This window comes from Callithrix jacchus, chromosome 8 (genome assembly GCF_049354715.1).
Source record: "Callithrix jacchus isolate 240 chromosome 8, calJac240_pri, whole genome shotgun sequence".
NCBI lineage: Eukaryota > Metazoa > Chordata > Mammalia > Primates > Cebidae > Callithrix > Callithrix jacchus.
This window is the reverse complement of record NC_133509.1, coordinates 52,546,657-52,566,706: the sequence shown is the minus strand read 5'-3', so window position 1 is coordinate 52,566,706 and position 20,050 is coordinate 52,546,657. Positions and strand designations below refer to the sequence as shown.

At 38.4% G+C, this 20,050-nt stretch overlaps 1 protein-coding gene across 12 annotated transcripts in view; it reads left to right on the top strand.

The window, feature by feature from the left end:
• The window catches only part of FMN1 (formin 1), a 415,109-nt gene that overhangs the window by 315,392 nt on the left and 79,667 nt on the right, over nt 1-20,050 (top strand). For all 12 annotated transcript variants that reach the window (XR_008474691.2, XM_078334424.1, XM_035259914.3 and 9 more), the window contains one exon: nt 11,493-11,585. Coding sequence is in view for 11 of the 12 variants with exons in the window: in XM_078334424.1 (XP_078190550.1) it covers nt 11,493-11,585 (93 nt within the window). In the remaining variant the exon portion in view is untranslated. The remainder of the gene's footprint in view (nt 1-11,492; nt 11,586-20,050) is intronic.

The window sequence follows — 20,050 nt, the reverse complement described above, 5'->3', positions numbered from 1 at the left end:
TTACTTTTATTCATGACATTTCCCCTTAAACAATTCTCTTTCCTCACTCTGGTTGAAGGCCAGCTCCTGCTTGACCTTTGCAGTTCAACTCATAAGTTATCATTCCTGGAGAACATTTCTGGCCCAATGTGATAGTGTTCCATGACACCACAGTTTGTTCATTTCCTTCTTTCTCATTGTTGCTAGACTGTGAATGTTTCTGGAGGAGAAATGACCAATAGATCTCATTAAATATTTGTACCCAACATTCAGCTCAGTGGTATATAGCAGATACTTAATAAGTATTTTGAATGTGTAAGTATTTAGGGAAACCATATATACTCATAATAGGGCTCAGAACCACCCAGTGTCCTCTGATCTAAGAGCAAATACTCGGAAATCCCATAAGACTTGAAAGCAAGAGTATTGGAGGATGCATAGGGGCACTCCTGCTTCTGTGTGAGCTGTCTTCTGAACTAGGTCCAAACTCAGCATAAAATTCAGCCCTGTATTTAGTATTCACAGCCCACCCTCAAAGCAAGCAGTGTGAGTTCAGGAGGCTTCGCTGAAGCAGGGTAGGCCCCAGAGGCCAGCCTCCTCCAACTCAATTGTTCCTCTCTGTTCCTAGCCTTATCTCTCTGTATCTGTCTCTCCTTACAGAGGTTCCAGTTCTTCTTTCTCTGTTATGAAAGACAACATGCCTACCATAAAGCTACACTATTAGGTAACACCTACTCAGGCCCTCATGCGGGGATGGTGGAATGCTTGGTTGCAAGAATTTCTCAAAGACTTTGTTTCCACTAATGAGTGTTCCTTTTCTAAAGATTTTGAATCTAGTTTGGGGGATTAAAAACATGCGTATCTCACATCTGAATGAGTGAGTATGAGTGAAAATAGCATGGCATTCAGTCTACTTGTCTTTTCTCCAGCCCCTGCATCCATCTACATGTATTATACATACACAAATGAAGACTGTCTGTGCCTATGTTTGTGTCTACATTACATGCATACAGTCATGTGTCACTTAACAACTGGGATGCGTTCTGAGAAATGTGTTGTTAGGTGATTTCATCATTGTGCAAATGTCATAGCATGTAATTATACAAACCTAGATAGTGTAGCCTACCTCACAGCTAAGCTATATGGTATAGCTTATTGCTCCTAGGCTACAAACCTGCACAGCAGGTTTCTATACTGTAACAGTCCCCAACATTATTCAGTAGAATACCAAATATGCTTATAGCATATTATAGTACTACTGGCTGTACTACACTATAACTATATTCATATTGTACTGAATACTGTAGGCAATTATAACACAATGGTAAGAATTTGTGTATCTAAGCATATCTAAACAAAGGAAAGGTAATGCCTTGCACTACAGTGTTACAAAGGCTGCAGCATCACTAGGCTATCAGAATTGTTCGGCTTCATTATAATTTTATGGCACCACTGATTTCTGTGCAGTCCATTATTTACAGAAGCATCGTTATGAGGTACATGACTATGTATATACTAAGCCAAATTATATCAAGACACTAATCTATATATCGCACTCATATAAGTTTCTCCTCTTTAATTGGTAGTTTATTCATTTATTTAGCAAATACCCATTGAACATCTTTTACTGGATAGACATTATAGTAGATGCTAGAGATTTAACAGTAAGAAAAATATAGTTTCTGCCTAATAGGGGAGAAAATCAAATAATCATGAAAAGGGGAAAGGTATATAGTGCTATGACTTTGTAACAGAGGAGATCTCATTACAGAATGGAAGGTGGAAAAGAAATCCTGATAAGACTTTTGAGCTGAGGTCATAATGATGACTAACCACTGACTAGGCCCTGGTTACTAAGAAGTAGAGGAGAATGGCATAGCAGAGGAATACTCCAATGGTGGGAAGAAGTGAGCACGCTTGAGGAACTGAAAGAAGGACCACTGTGGCAGGGAAAGTAGGGTAAGGCTAGGAAGGCGGGCAAGACCCAGTGCATGTAGGGCCTTGCAGGCCAGCTTGAGGGATAGGAGACAACCTCTAAGAGTAATAGAGGCACCTGGCAGGTTTAAGCAGGAGACTGGCATAAAGAGATTTTATAAAGGTCATTTTGACTCGGGTATGAAGTACAAATCAGAAAGAAGTAGGTGGATGTGGGAAGAACAGTTAGGCTGAGACTATGGCAGCCAGGCAGAGAGTAATGAATTAAAGAGTTCTTTAGGAGGTGAAACTGTGGACTAGCCATGTAAACTTGGGAGACACATCCCGAATTTGGTTACTGAAATGTTTACCTGGATGACATTGTCTAGACAGAGAGCATAGCATGGAGGAGGAAAAGCCCTGGGCGAAACCCTAGGAAAATTTAACGTTTAATGACAATACAGGAAGATGAGGCTGCAGAGGAAACAGGGCAGGTGAAAGTAGGAGGAAGCCCACAATGGGGAACTCAGAAGCAAAGGGATAAAGAATTTTACAAAAGGAGTAGTAGTCAAGATGCAGAATCCTGCTGGGTTGTCAGGGAGAGGGTACAAAATGAGGACAGTGACCACAGAATGGGTTAATTAGTGACTTCAGAGTACTTTCTCAGCGTCACAATGCGGAGGAAGTAAATTTCAATGGGTCATGAAACAAGAAACAGATAAAAGTATTGCAATTTTTAAAAGGAAGTTGGACTGTGAAAAGGGTTAGACTATAACATGATTTGTTTATTAAACACGTAAATATTAGGAATGTCAGTTATTCAAAATGTTTGTGAGGTTGCTGTGACTGTTTAGCTCTTCTTGGAAGCTAAAAGATTAAAGTCATGTACAATATGTTATCTAGCCAGCCTTCCTACTGTTTGACTATTTTAAACAGCTAAAGAATATTTTGGCTATCATTACTATTCACTATACAAAATGCTGTTTTTGCATGTTTATTTAGTCCTCACAAGATTTTATGTATCCAGAAACTAAGAGTCAGAGATTAAATCACTTTTCCAGCCAAATACATTATATGAAAAACTAAGATAGAACAAATGCATCTTTAGATCAAGAGTAGTTCAAAGGGGAAATTGTCCTAATGTATCAATTGTTGGTGTGTATGTGTATATATATTTGTATAGTTATACTCATATATAAATCTGTATACCACAATTAAGAATGTACCAAAGCTATTGTTTTAATTTTCCGCAAGTTAGCACTTTTAATTTCAATACTTTACTTGTATTTCTCTTATGAAGTTCAGATATTTTTAGTAGGCGTTTTATTTTAATAACAGTTACTACTGCTTTTTGAAGATCAACTAATATGGTTAATTTCTCAATTATATGTGCATCTCAAACTCATTTCCCACTTATGATTCTTAGTTTAGTGGTATTGCAGCTATTATAATGAAGACATAGTTGAACCTAAGATTTTAAAAATTATTTACCTTATATTAAAGAAGTACAAATTAGGGATTCTTCATTTATCTGTTCATTATAGTTCCAGTTTAAGGCTGACTTTCTTATTAGCTTAGGTTTAGGCAGCTTTACTAAGATGAAATCACATTTCACATAATTCACCCATTTAAAGTGTACAATTTCATGACTTTTGGTGCATTCACAAAGTTTTACAACCATTGCCACAATCAATATTTTAAATTTTTTATTACTCCAAAAAGAAAACCTTTTCTCCCTTACCCGCTTAGCTGTAATCTGTCTCTCTCTCTCTCCCCCTCTTTCTCTCCTAGTCCTCAGCCACTATTAACCCTCATTGTCTCTATAGATTTTCCTATTGGGGCATTTCATGACAGTAGAATCATAGGATATGTGGTCTCTTGTGATTCACTTTTCTCACTTAGCACAGTGTTTTCAACGTTCATCTATGTTGTAGTATGTATTTGTACTTCATTTGTTTTAATGACCAAATATACTTTATACAAAGAATAAAATATTTTATTTATTCATTTATCAGATGATGGATGGACATTGGGATTGCTTCTACTTCTTGGAATATACCAAAGCTCTACTCACTAAACATAATGTTCTAATTAGCTTTTCAGGCACAGACACTGTGTATGTGTAGATATAAACAGGCACTTGTATGTCTAAGTCTGTGTATGTACCCACATTAGTCTGAGATAATCTGACCTGGGTTCTACATGTCTAAAGCCTGTGTTTTAACTTGAATGGACAACTGGGAATTAGGAGTTTTTTTGATCACTTTAAATGTAGTGTCTTGTCTTTGGATGAATAGAATCATCGGGAAGAAAAATTTGGATATGATATCAGGTGAATCCCCAAACCAAGGTTAAAAGAAAACACCTTTGGTTACATATAGATTTTCTATACATGGGTCATTAATGCACAGTTGTCTGATGTGAGCTCAGAAATTTGGGCTTTGAAGGGACATTTAACGGAAAATGGACCTAGGAGTCCCCTTCAAAATCTGTCCTATGTAGGTCTCTCCTTGAATAGATTTTCCCTTTGCCGTTTCCCACTTATCCTCACCCTGTGATTTCCAGTAATACCACTCACTACTCTTTCCCCTGCCACCATTTATAATACTCCTGCTATTTAGCATCAGACCTCAAGAACATGAAATACGTACTTTTTATTGCAGGCTTTTATCATTTGTCTTAAACCAACTTGAAATCTCCCTTTGTGTGGCCTTTTCCATATAGCCTTATAAAAAAGTATGTACAGTAGATAACCACAAAATAGTACTTTCTCATTTGTGCCAAGCTTTAATAAGCAAATAAAAAAAACTAATATTTTATTAATTTTAACTACAATTTTTTCTTTTCATAGAACTACTTGAATTGCTGCTAGCCAAAATAAAATATTGCTGTTCTAATTTTAGTATTTTATTACAATGAATTTCATGTAATTCCTTAGTTTAAGGCCAATAGCATAAGAAGAAAATTGTGCAAGTTATGCTAATATTGAGATTCTGAGTTCTGAATTTGTTTTTACGTTTGTTTTGATAAAGCGTATTTGGAGGCAGAAAGCTAAAAGGGTGTTCAGTCTTTCTAACTACCTCTTCCCACCCCACCGCTGCCACTGATGAATGTGTGAAAAGCACTAGGAAGAGCACTAGACTGTCCTGTTCTTACTGAAGAAATTAAAGCAGGATATATGACCATGAAAGGAAATAACTCATAGGTCTGCTTACAGCTCAAATTACTAGAAACAATAGGTACTACGTGCCATGCCCATTAAGAAATCTTAGTTGGTGACCCATTCACTGTAATGTCTGAGGGCAGAGAATTTAGTCTGTTTCTTTCACTGATGGAACCCCAATACCTGATACAATGTATGGCACATAGTAGGTGCTCAGTAGGCATGTATTGAATTGATGTATTTATTGAATGGATTCCTTTATGATAAACTCCTTAACCAAGCATTCTAGGCTCTATCTCTCACTTCAATCTGTACCTCTTGTCTAAGCCCCATTGATGTAATACAAAAATTCACGTTAGTCAAAAAGTTCCATATGTTGCTGCAACCATTTTCTATGGTGGTTCTTTGAGCATGGAGCTTGTGGAAAGGACATGGATCTTGTAAAAATGAAGAAGAGGTAGAACTGGCACAGGACTGTGGGAAGGTGGGGTCAGACTTAAGTAACCAGAGAGGGAAGAAGAGAGAACTCTAGATTAGAAAAGCAGATAGGCTGATAAACCTTTCCTTTCCTCTAAAACTGTATTCTGACTTAACTAAGCCCGTAGGTCCTTCAGCTCATAGGAAAAGAAACAAGTTCCATATCTTCTTAACAATTGCCTATATACATTTGATTTATAAAGCAATTAAATATATTTGATTTTGATTAATTATATGTAGGTCTTATTGCTACATTCTTCTAACTTACCTATGCTGTTTAAGTGGCTCAATACATTATCCGTTGTTCTTAGGGGTCCAAAACTGGAAAAAGCGGATAATTCCGACCTTAACAGCCTAATATCTGAAATCTTAAAACAGTCAAGGCCGTATCTTTCACTAAAGTACTCCACAAGTGTTTAATCTGTAAGTGAAAATATTCTCATGTAGTCTGTTATTTCACTACGTATTGGTTTTTAATAGTTCATCTCTCTCACAAGGATCACTTAGTAGTAGCTAACTTCAGAAATCAATTTAGTTTTAATTGCCAAAAATTTTTCAAAGAAAAAAAATAACAGAAAGAGAACCTGGGGTGAGTTTGGCTTTTAACACTGGAGCCCCTGGCACAGCCTGTGCCTAAGGCAACCTTGGTGGTCTAGCAATATCGTATGCGAGTCTTCTGGTTGAACAATAAATGACATTTGTGGATTTGTCCATGACCTCTCTCCATTATGCACTGCCAGTCTCTGGTGTCATCATTAATTAGGCTTCATGTCTCCCATTTGTCTGCTAGAAAGCATCTTGGATACGCCAAGTTAATAAATTGGAGCAGGCAAGCTGCCTGGCCTCTGGGGCGTGTGGCTGTGTGGGTACCATCGGAGGGCAGCCCTCTCCTTTGATCGTGTGGGGAAGTTTAATTCTAACAGGCCACATGGGAATCCCAGCCCGTGGGGGTGCAGAGAGGACCTCAGAGCACAGCAGTGGAGTTGCTGTCGTTTGTACTGGTTTCAGTTTCTAATTTCAAAACCGTGAGGCTCAGAGGCCTGGGGGAATTGTTTCCCATTTTGCTTTGTCTTTCCCCAGGACTTTGCCTGCATTCTTAAGTGAATTCTCACAAAGGGTGGTGGAACTTCAGCACGGGAATGAAAATCATTATCCCTATGTTCTAAACAGGAGATTTGCACTGTGGCATATTTCCGTAAATACAGTGCCCAGCATCTGTAGCGAATCATCCCCAGCCATGATACTCTTGCTGTTCTGACTTAGACATGTTTCCCAACCAATTTTACTAAATCATAAAAAAAAAAATAATATTTATGAGCCTGCTTGCAAGTGCCAGGCATTCTGCAAATCACTATGAATTATCTTATCTAATTCTCATATCACGCCAATGGTTGGGGGGGTCCCCATTTTGCAGATGAGAAAAACAAGCCACAGCCTGAGCCCCAGTGGGTCTCTATCCAAGCACAAGCTCTTTACCACCCACATAATATGGCCTCATAAAATTTGAGCAATTTGATGGGCACCCCATGGACTCCGTCACCACATCTAGCACAAAGGGAGAGCTGCAGTGATCAACCCTGTGAATTCAGGCAAAAGCAGAGGTATTGTTTTCGTAATTGGTGAAACAAGCTCTGCCTTTAGCTCTGCTTTCACCAGGTGAAGTAACCTTGAAGAAATTGTCAGGCCTTTGATTATATCCTTTTAGTAAATTGCAGGCATGCTTTACCTTATGTTTATGAAGAACAATTCTATATAAATGAAATTGTTGGAATTTGAATGTAGTAGAGGGTTAAATAAAGAACTCTTCCCAATTTATATGGTGTGAAATTCTAGCTTTTCTTTAACTGTATTCTCAGAATCATAGCTGGAAATAATCAGGAAAGTTTATGTGGCCACAAATGTTCATTGAGAAATGCTGTTTCCTTAAAGCAGATGTCTTTCCTACTTCCCTGGTTACCTTCAGAACTACCCAATCAGGATAATCGTCTTTGTTACCTTGCTTATGCCTCATGTGGTGAAGTGGTGGACATTTCTGGGGTTCTTTAAAATACACTCAACCCTTTCAGATCATCTTAGGACACCTCATCGTATTTGAGGAATACAGAGATGGTGACTCGTTGGTGCACCCACCTCCTGGAAAGCAGTGGGTCGGGGAAAGGAAGAGACAAGTAGGTCATGTTGCATCTCTGGAAAGCCCATGTGGAGTCTGGGTCAAATTTCTAATATGTATGTATATATATTTTTTGAGACAGGGTCTCACCCTGTGAGACTAGGCTGGAGTGTAGTGGTGTGATCATGGCTTATTGCAGTGTCAACCTCCCTGGGCTCAGGTGATCCTCCCACCTCTGCCTCCTGAATAGCTGGGACCACAGGTGCACACCACCATGCCCAGCCAATTTTTGTACTTTTGTAGAAACAGGGTTTCACCACTTTGCCCAAGCTTGTCTCAAATTCCTAGGCTCACCTGTGTCTTGGCCTCCCAAAGTGCTGGGATTAGAGGCATGAGCCACTGGGCCAGGCCAATGTTGCTAATTTTATTTAAACTTTCCTACATGTGGGAAACTAGGTAAGATGAAGACACCTTTTTTCTTCTTCTTTCCCTTTCTTTTCTTTCTTTTCTTCATTTCTCCTTCCTTTTTTCTTTCCTTCTTTCCTCTCTTTCTCTCTTCCTTCCTTCCTTTCATTCTTTCATTTTTTCTTTTTTTTCTTGTCTGTCTGTCTCACTTTATTGTGCAGGCTAGAGTACAGTGGTATGACACTGCAGCCTTGAACTCCTGGGTAGAAACAACCCTCCCACCTCAGCCTCCCCTGTAACTGGGACTACAGGCATGCACCATCATGCCTGGCTGACTTAAAATTTTTTTTTGAGAGACAAGGTCTCACCGTGTTGCCAGGCTGGTCTTGAACTCCTGGCCTCAAGTGATCCTCCCCCTCAGTCCTCCCGAAGCACTGGGATTACAGGTGTGAACCACAACATTCAGCCAAGATAAGGAAATCTGATGCTTTGGCCACATACATGAAGCTCTCTAGAGAAGTTTGGGGAGAAGTAAAGGAGTCCTGCATGATGACCAACCTCTCAGAGATTAATATATGGACTTTTCCATAAATATGTATAATAAAAGGTAAAACATAAACAGTATGCAGAAAATAATAGAGATGTTTGAATGATGCAAAAACATTGGGTTGAAAAATGCTTTATGGCAATGGTGGCATCTCAGACAAGCTTTTTAGGAGGAACAGGACTTTGTCAGATATCATTGTAAGTATGTATGTCAAGAGAGCAGAGCAAAGAACCACATGAATGAAGACATGGAACTGGGAATGCCGAATAATATAATTTGAAAACATTGAACAGCTTTGGTTTGGTTAGTCAAATACACATGGGAAATAGAGCTGAAATATGCCATAACAGAAAAGTCCCTAAATCCAAGGCCTTGAAGTTTGAATTTAATTGAATTCTCAATGAGAACTCATTACTAATAATAGTTTTGTCTTCTTTTGTACCTTTCCCCCTTTGTTTTCAGGGGATGAGGTGGCCTTGTAAGTTATAGAGACTAGAGGAAACTTAACAAGCTTCAAATTTAACTCTTGATCTCGTCTGTCTCTTAAAAAAACAATTAATCCAACAAGATACTTCCCTGCTATTCTCTATCTCAATAAATGGCACTCCCAGCAACCCATTGCTCACCCCTCTACCCTTCCATTTGCTTCAACCCTACCTTGACTGAATCAGCAAGACCTGTTTGTTACATCTGCAAAATATATCCCAGCTCCATCTAGTACTCTCTTGCTCCTCGGATACCACTCTAGCCCAGAGTGCCCTATTTTGAGAAAAGAATGGTAGTGGAAAGGACATACTTGCCATTTGGCCACAGATCCATCTACTTCAAAAGGGGTGAAGGGTAACCTCATAATAGCAAACAAGTTATAAAGTAGTTATTGGAGAGAGGACAAAAAAGCTTGCAAAGAAAGGAAAAAAATTGGAAAAAATGAATGTTTTAAATGATTATTTGATTGGATTTATAGAATTTGTTCTAGTTGTCTCAAGGTAAGATTTGGGTTTTTGTTTGTTTTTTGTTGTTGTTTTTGAGGTGGTGTCTCACTCTATTGCCCAGGCTGGAATGCAGGTGGCATGATCTCAGCTCACTGCAACCTCTGCCTCCTGGGTTCAAGAGATCCCCCTGCCTCTGTCTCCCAAGTAGCTGGGATTACACGTGCATGCCACCACCCCCAGCTAATTTTTTTGTATTTTTAGTAGAGATGGGGATTTACTGTGTTAGCCAGGATGGTCTTGATCTCCGGACCTCGTGATCTGCCCACCTCAGCCTCCCATAGTGCTGAGATTACAGGTGTGAGCCACCTCACCCGGATTTCTTTTGTTTTGTTTTCAGTAAGTTAAGTCATTTTAAAGAAATTAGTCTTTGCATCCCAATGGACAGGATTTTCTAGATAGCCTTGGAATGGTTGTCAGAATAGCTAATAGCAGATATTCTATATAGCTCTATTAAAAACTCTTAGAAAGAAACCATGTCAATAGATAGAGCCTGACTTTAGGTACTCTGGTCCTGTGATCTACCATCCCTGTATCATGACAAATCCCTAGATACCTCTGAGAATGTAGGTGATTTTGACCTTGACTCAGAAAATGACGAAGCATTCCGTCAAATTGTGCTTTTATTTTTAGCACCACTTTATAGTCCCCGGAGTTGTCTAGTTGCAGTTTAGTTGGCAATATTGCAAATGAAAAGTTTCAGATAACTAATTTCAGAGAACAATTAAGTGGTGTCTTTTGCATTGTCTGTATTTCTGTACTGACATGTTTATTATTTTGCCTGCAATAATTGTTCCAAAACCCTAGTTTAAGTATGCCAAATTATTGGATAGGAATTTGCCAATGTAAATGAAGATCTCCTTCACAACCTTCTTCTTCCAAGATGCCTTACCTGTGTGTTTATAAATTCATCTAAGATGTGTAGTATGTATTTCTCCATATCATTTGTGAACAAGGTGGCATGATATCTTTATGGTGAAAATCCAGGACTTAATTAATAGGCTTTTGAACAAGAACGTATCTAATATTCGGCCATAGTCAAAAGATAAAAGTGATCATGACTCAGCTCTAGCTTTGTAGAAGAGAAGACTTTCTTTCCCCCGTGTGTGCTGCATCTGACAAGCACATAGGAACCTTGGGGAGATATCTCTTGCCTGGGTTAACTAACTTTTGTGATGGTGATCTATGAATTAGTGTGGTTTCCATGTAGCCAAATCATAACTATCTAATAAGGTAGGTAATTTTTTTAAGTCAAGTCACCTCAGACTTGATTATCAGAAGGTATTCTATTACAAATTTTAGATAGTGTATCTGAAGTAAATTATAAAAAATATTTCCCACGTGTTAGTAGAGGATTCACAGGAAGGTTAGGTGAATGGGAAGCATGAAGGACAGACAGGGTTCTCCCTGGGCTTAGTTCTCGTGTTGGGGTGCATGTGTCACCCTGGCCAATCACCAGGTTGCTAGTTCTAGACAACTTGGATGCCTGAGAATTTCTGCGATGTCTTTTTCAAGCTCTACTTTTGGAGTATGAACCTGAAGAGGGTCGTGCCCTTAATTCCGTGGGACTAATCCTCAAGTCATTTTTGCCTCTCTATCTTTGGGAGAACATAAGCAGAATATTTTATCTATCCTAGGTCGAGATTTTTCTGGATCTCTAGAAGAAAAATTGAAAGATTATGCATTACCCTGTTCCTCAAGAGAGGTGTAGAATGAACTAATTATTTTTGTTGGCTTGTTTATTATTTCTGTTTTTTCTTTTTTCCCTCCCTGGAATTTGGACAAACAGTAATTGACAAGGGGTGTGCACAGTTGATACCCAAGTGCATAGCACAGTGCCTGGTCCATAGGAGGAGCTGAGCAAATATGTGTTCCTGAGTAAGTCTAATTCTAAATTTCTCTTCACAGCAAGTGAAAAACAGATGGTGGTGGTATGCAAGGAGTCTCCGAAGGAGTATCTCCAGCCTTTCAAAGACAAACTAGAGGAGTTCTTCCAGAAAGGTAGGAAGCTTTGTCAGCAGCACATACACACAGCCCTGATTCTTCATTCCATGAAGCTTTCTCTGAGGCTCACAGCCCTTGCATCCTGGCTGACCACAGGCAGCTCTGGTGATTTCATTAGTCCATCTTTCCATGGTGGTTACATACTCAAAGTAGATGGAGTTGTCCTATAGCTTGTTTATCAACTTTCAAATCCATTTTAATGTTTTAAATCCTTTAATGTTACTCTGGCTTTTTAATAAACTCTATGAGGACAAACTTTTTTGTCTCTTCATGGAGCTTAAGGGATTTCTCAGCCCATGTTGACCGATAAATGATGTATGTGCAAGGCAGATGCAGTCATGTGTTCAGATTTGTGGTCAGCCTGGACAGGTGGATGGTGATCACCTTCCTGATTTTATGAGTGTAGCAACTTGGAAACTTGTGTTATATTTTCCATTCCTTTTCAGATAGGAAAATGAAGGCCAAGTGAATGTCACATATCAATCATTGCTACCTGTCAGCCCTCTGAAGTTAGTCTGTGGAAGTGATATGCATGAGACTCGGCACTTATTGTGAAATCTTAACAGATTTTCATCCTTCACAGTTATGGCCTGAGTATGGAAGTTTTGTTGATTGGGGTTAGTGAACATGGAAGTTATCATATCGTTTAGATAATTTCTATTCTAATTTCTCAAATTCAACTTAAGATGTAAACAAAAATAAATGCAGGGTTGTTGAAGGTAGCTTTTTTCCTTGCTGGAAAGCTAGAGGAAAGGCACATAGGAGTCTTTGGGGATATCACAACATGCTTTTTCTATTACTGAGTAAGGCCACATGGGACCACACCATCAACAAAAGACTGTTAAGCAGGGTGAATGCATAAAGTGTGGCCAAACTAGCTTGAGAACTGGCAGGGAAATTCTCAGTCTATGAGTCAGAGGAACTCCATTCCAGCTGCTACTCCCTTGGTGCAGAGACCATTGCTGCCTTCTCCATGATGAAAGGTTGTCCTGTAGTGAAGTAGGAGAAGTCAGGTTTCTCTCTCAGCCATTACAGAACCTCACGTATGATGGAAGAAATGCTGTCAGGCAAAGAACCATCTAGAGAGCAAAGATACCAATACTTATGTGCTATGTGACTATAGGAGATGTATTTTTTGATAAGTCACTTATAAAACCCATCATTATACTGTGTAAATACAACCTAAGTAGCCTGAAGAAAAGCATGAAATACTTCCCTTTGCTGATCCAAGTTAATAGTGTCAGCTTTTTACATATGTAGAATTAACTTGAAATGAAGCTCATGTGTATTTGAATTCCGTTTTTGTTTTTAATTGCTATTCTGTTTCTAGAAATGTTGTCATGCGTATGTCGGGGTACTGTCTGCCTGCATACTGTAATGGCCTTAGAATCCCGGCTCTGCAAAGCAGCTAGCTTATATTGTGAATTTTATTCCTTTTGTTGAAAAGACATAAATATGAATATATTTAAAATCTTGAGAATCTTCTCTGGTACCTTGGAAAAGGAATTTGCAAGTACTTATTTGGGATAATGTGCCAGCCACTTCTCTACTAGAGCTTTCAAGACAATTCTGGCCTATTCAGAGAAAGGGAATTTATATGAGGGAAACTGGATCTTGTGTCAGGGAAGCAAGGGTATGGTCACAGTAAGCTATTCTAAGAAAGCCCTAGAACAGTGGTTCTCAACTCTATCATATACTAGAAACACTTAGGAGATTTTTTAAAATCTTGATACCCAGGCCCCACTCTAGACCCATCATCAACATCTCTTGGGACGGGACCAGGCATCAGATTTTTTTTTTTTTTTTTTTTTTTACTTTCCAGGTAATTCCAGTGCGGAACCCAGATTGATAGCCACTACTGTCTAGCTTAGCTCAGCTCACCTGTTAATGTGTATTCAAAGATTTATTCTGAGCCTGCTATGTTAGGCTCTATGATAGACACTGAGAGTACTAAGATTAATTGTATACTCCTACATCCTCTCGCAAGGAGTTTCTTAGTGGGAAAATGTCTATGATTGAATACAATCAGCTCCTCTTTAACCAACAGGTGAAGTAAAATGGACATTGGGAATAACATCAAATTATGCTTAAAACAAAACCAGCCAAAACAAGACACAAAATGAATTTGAAGGAAATGTTACCATTCTGTTTAAAATTTAAGAATATAAAAATATATATACTATTGTAGGAATCTAAAACACTCCCAATATCATATGGTAGAAAAGTCTACTGTTGAAATAGCCTGTTACGATTATTTCATTACTTAACTCATTTTATCAAAAAAACAAAAAAAGTCTAGAATGTTGCTGTTCAATGCGGCAGACACTAGCCACAGGTGGCTTTTGAGCAGCTATAATGTCGCTATTGGAAACAGAGATGTGTTACTAGGGAAAAACACACACTGGGTTTTGAAGACTCAGCACAAAAAATGTATAAAATATTTTATTGTTAATTTTTTATACCGAATGCATGGTAAAGTGATAATATTTTAGATCTATTATGTTAAATAAAACATAATTAATATTAATTTATAGGTAAGTTAATAAATATGTTAATAACCTGACAAAATATATTAGCTAAATTATATTTCTTCTACTTTTTGAATGTGGCTACTAGAAAATCTTAATTATATTTGTGGTTCATAGTATGTTTCTGTCAGAAAGTGCTAGTCTAGAGGCATGGTCCATAGGCTTTCCTCAGTTCATGCCTACACTGTCTTCTCATTGTTGCTCAACCTTCTCAGCTTGAATCTTAAGTTTTTGGAATGCAGAGTTTTGCAAGCTAGCCCCCTGCCCACTCTGGGCCTGGCCCTTGTTTGGCTCTCAAGTGGGACTGCTAAACCAGAGGAAGTGACAGCATGACACTTCATCAGACTATTACCTCTGCAGTTCTGAAATGTATGGTTTAGGGTCTGTGGCTGGGTTTTTGCCAAGTTATAGTATATACAAATCGAATATTTGTATTCAATTTGTATATGCTATACAAATAAATCAAATATTTGTATATACTATATACATAGATATTATTACATAGATATTTTACTGATTCATAGAAAATGTAGGGTTTTCCATTTACCACAAATATGCACTATTCACCATGGATATTCAAATTTCTATGACAATTGTCATACAGTTTTAGTATTTCATCTAATATTCATTTATTATAGGAAATACCATTATTACATGTACTATAGAGAAAGAAAAAGTGCTGCCACAAGCCACAGCATTTAGACAATAAGATGTTCCCCAATATCAGAGGCTCTAAAATGTGAAAATTCTATCACTTTTGGAGTTGATGTAATGTGGTACTATAATTAGGGACATAGAATCAAAGAGGAAGAATGCCCACCAATTTTAGGTAAGACTTTCAGCAAAGGAGATATTTTGTTCAGACTTGAAAAAGAGCAAAATCATAATGACGACGGTGATAGTGCTAACATTTACTGAGTGCTTCTATCTGCTAGATACCATGGGGAACAGAGCACCTTATTACTTAGTCACCATGGCAATCCTTTGAAGTGAGTACTATTACCACCCTGCTATACAGATGAGGAAATTGAGGATTAGAAATTCTCAGCAGACAGGCTACAAAAGGCATTCCAGGCAGAGGAAAACACTGCAAGTCTCAGAAGGATGAAAGACATGATATGTTTGGAAAATGGCAAGTGACTTGGTGTGGCTAGATCACAAGGCATATGAGAAGAACACATGACTAAAAAGGAGATAAGAGTCATAATATGACTTGCTGAAGAATCTGAACTTTGACAGGCAGCAGCTAATATTGAAAAATAATGTGTACAGGAGTGACATGATTATGTTGGATTTGTTTGTATTGTTTTGGCTCATGCAGTTTTTTGGGGGGGATGTATCACTTTGCTTTTCATTATTGTGAAGAAATACATTATAACTAACAGTAATATCAAACAACAGACAAGTAACAGACTAGTGAAGAACTTGAGCAAAAGCAATGGCAAAGCTGAGGTAGGAGGGTCACTTGAGGCCAGGACTTTGAAACCAGCCTGGGCAACAAAGTGAATTCCCATCTCTATAAAAATTAGTTGGATGGGGTGGTGCCTGTAGTTCCAGCTACTTGGGAGGCTGCAATGAGAGGCTTGCTTGAGCCTAAGAGTTCAAGGCTACAGTGAGCTATGACCACACAGCTGTACTTCAGCCTGAGCAACAGAGACAGCACTGTCTCTAAAACAAACAAAGCAATGGCAGTAAAAATAAGAAGGAAAGGACATATTTCCAATTATCCTGTCCTGAAATGCCTAAAACAGCCTGATACTGTTTTAGGCATTTCAGGACAGGATAATTGGATGTACAAAATGAAACGAAGGAGAACAGCGTAATTCCTTTTTCTTGCTTGGATAATTGGCTGGATGCTGATGAGGAAGACTAGATTTGAGATGGAAAACAGTAAGGTCAACTTTAGACATGTTCACTTTGTACATATGAGACACAGAGGTAGAGATGCTGGGCTCATGGGAGAGAACTAGATGTGACTCTAAAGGTAGCAGTTCAAGTCATAGGAAGAAATGAGATGACCCAAAGAAAAGGGTGTAGAATGAGACAAAACCTGAAGTATCAGATATCATATAATAAATGTAACTGAGGAAAGACACTTCTATACTTCTATAGCACAGCGTATACAGAGTGTTTTGCAAGAAAGCTAATTCTCTATTAGAATTCTTATCACTCATCAAATTTTAAGCAATTGTGTTCTTTATGCCTCAGAAGTCACACGCGTTGTGACTCAGGATTATTTTTACATAAGCTGCAATTCAGCTTTAACGATCATGATGATTTAATTTTTCTTTTATAAATCATATCCTGTTGCCACCCTCAAATGGATATGATGTGCTTATCCTTATGCCTTTTATCATTCTTTTCTCAGAATGCCCTTATATGGTGTTATTTGACAAAACTGTGGCACTTTTTCTTAATGAATTTCATTTTCTGAGCAGAATTGAAAGTAATTTTAATGGCATACTTGGCAGGGTTGCAAACTCCATGATATCCATGCCTTTTTTCTTACATTTTTTTTTCCCCACAGTAAGCTCTTGTTGAAGCTGGTTTATAGCTCAGTTCGGAATAACCTTGTGCAGGCATTTTGTGAGCTCCTACTTTCCCACCCTCAGATCAAACATAGTCATAATGATATGGCCTTCAAAAACGTGATGCTCACATTAAAAGTCCCCATAAACATGGCAGGGATCCTATAATTAAAAGAAGGTGCAGAGCAACTGATTAGATCCCAGGTATAGATCTTGTAGGTGGTCTTTCCATGCTGTTAAATTGGTCATTTGTATTTATAGCTTAGGCAGGGAGGGCTGGAACCAAAACTGGCTCTAATCCCAGCACTCTCCTGCACTTGGCCTTATCTCTTTCTCCAGTAATATCACTTGGCAACCATGAATGGGGCCAGATTCTAAATGATTCTCCCTGAACCATTCTAGCCCCAGTCTGTGAAACTATTTCCTAAGTTTCTTTGACCAGCTAAGATTAGAGATATTCTTAATATCAAAAATTATTTTTGTTTACCTATGTAACAAACCTCCACGTGTACCCCCAAACCTAAGATAAAAGTTAAAAAATATCTGTTTTCTATTAAAAAAGAGAGAAATTTACCAGGCTTAAAATAAACAAAAGCAATAATTGATTTTCTACATTGAATGCAAAAAGAATTATATAAATACATGAGTAGTCCATGACGGCCAGGACTGTATCTGTTTTGTCCTGTTCACTTACTTGTCCCAACGTAATATAGGCTCAGCCTGTCCCATGATAGGCGTTAATACGTATTTTTTGAATTTATGAACAAACATCTTAAATTGTGTAAAGTACCTAGAGGCATTTTCTCCCCCTCCTTGGGTTTTATGTTTAAATCCTTTCAGAACTGCTGAATTGTCTCAGAATCTGGAGAGGTACATTTTTGGTTTATAATACATTTCTGTGGTCAGACCTCCTGGATATAGAATCATCTTTCTATGTTGGGCATATGTGTATAATCTATTCTTAGTAAATACTTAAGTCAGATTAGATTGACAAAGACCATACTTAAATCTCTAAATTGCAAAATAAGAGCAGGTTATTATGTAATCTCTTCACTTCAACCCCCAGAAATGTAGAAACAAAACTATCTGAATTACCATATTAAGCCACTAAGGTTACAGAGATAGAAAAGGTCAGTAATCTGAGCAATGTAACCTGCGAGAGGAAATAATTCTGACATTCTTTACAAAGCTTGTGGAAAGAAGAAATATGGCTGGAGAACATGCACTCTCCATGAGCCAGAATGGGTTCTTGTATACCCCACTGCTACTCAAGAAAATACCAACAGGCATGGTTCCACAGATCATCAGATAGCCAAGAATTAAGGTCATCTCTTGTGACTTCCAGATTACTTAAGTCACAGAGCAGTAATCCTTGGAAGATGAATAAAAGCTATTTGGCCAGGTGTAGTGGCACACGCCTGTAATCCCCACACTTTGGGAGGCAGAGTGGGCAGATCACCTGAGGTCAGGAGTTCGAGACACCTCGCCAATATGGTGAAACCCATCTCTACTCAAAGTACAGAAATCAGCTGGGCATGCTGGTGTGCACCTATAGTCCCAGCTACTCTGCAGGCTGAGACAGGAGAATCTCTTGAACCTGGGAAGCAGAGGTTTCAGTGAAACGAGATTATGCCACTGCATTCCAGCCTGGGCCACAGAGTAGAACTGTCTCCACAAAGAAAAAAGAAAAAATTATTTTATCAGAGGTCTATTAAGTAGGCTTTTATCTGAAAGGGTTAGAGGGTTTTGTTTTTCCAGAAATTTCTGCAAAGAGCTCATATTTTCCTCCAAAGTCAGTTTCTAATGACCATCCAGTAATGGAGCTGTGAAATTATGGTATTTCCATACAATGGAATACTAAACATCTGGGTTTTTTTTTTTTTTTAGGAAAAAAAGTCGGTATGTATTGCCATGGAAGGATCCCTAATATATGTATTTAAGTGAATAAAAGCAAGTGGTAGAAGAGTAGTTATGTTATTAGGTATATTATCTTACCATTCAGATAAAGATGAAGCAAAAAAATGAACACTGCCTAACAGTGAGAACAAATAAGAACTAACCTAAGAATGATACTCAGCTGGTCCTCACCCACCATAACACCCATACAGGTTGTCTGTTCTGCTAGTTAGTGCCTATGTTATTGTCAGATATTTAGGCTAGTACCCATAAAGCTAACTAAACAGGTTCATTGCTGTAGCAGGTAGAAAATAGATGAGGTTCATAAGTATATGCAGCTTTTTCATAAATGTGGGTGTTTTAACCAATTAATACCTCTTAAAATACTAATTTTTTTTAAAAAAACAACTTTCTATAGTACTTTGCACTTCACATTCCCTGCCCCCCTAAGATTCTGCTTCCTATTCATTGCTTCCCCATTATTGTACCAACTAGAGTCCCTTAGCCACCTGAATCTAGAATTGGAAACCAAATGGTCTTACTCACAGCCTCATTACTTCTGGTGGATGTTGGACCAGACAGCTTAAAAGGAAATCTGATGGTCCCTTATGGAGCCAGATCCATGAGCTAGTACGTTAGTTTCTTTCCTGTGACTCCATTCTTCAGCTTCGCTCTGGATAGCTCTATCCAATGGAATCCTCCCAGTCAATGAGAAAATGCAAGGAAATGTTTAAAGGCATCAAGAGCTCAAGACAGTCCAATACACACACGTGCACACACACACACGTGTAGGCACACATGCATGCATGTGCGCACACACACACACACAGACGAATCTGCTGGAGCCCCTCAGTTCTTTCTCCTTGATTTGGATTGACTTCACTTATTTTGCTTATGGTTCCATCATCACTTCAGTTTCAGGCATCACATTTTTGTGATGTTATTATTAGGTAAATAACATGAACCCTAATTCACACAATGGTCAAGAAGAGGCCACTAATATGTAGGGTGTTTTACCTATTCCTCATCTTTTTTTCCTTGTTGCCATAATCCTTTTCTTTATTTCATTTAGGCTCTTCATTACATGGGTGCTTCAATCTACACTTTGATGAACATATCAAAGTCAGAGAGTAAAGATCTTATCTCAGATTACCCGACACAGACCATCCTTTAAACCTAATCACTAAACCAAATCTCAGTCATGTATATCTTAGGATCGTTGTGAGGATCTGACCTCTTTCATGGGTTTCATGCATTTTAGGCCTTAACTCTAATTTTTTAAAGACTTTGTCTCCTGTTTTTCTGGAACTCCTGACAAGTGATCCACCCACCCCGACCTCCCAAAGTGCTGGGATTACAGGCGTGAGTCACCACCTGGCCTTGTCTCCTGTTTTAAACACTGTCTTAGAACTACATGCAAGTGGAAGAGAGAAGATAGTGGTTGGTTTTGAGATAAGATATTACTTGTAAGATAAGTATCATTAACTCATACATGGTCTCTGCTAGAGCT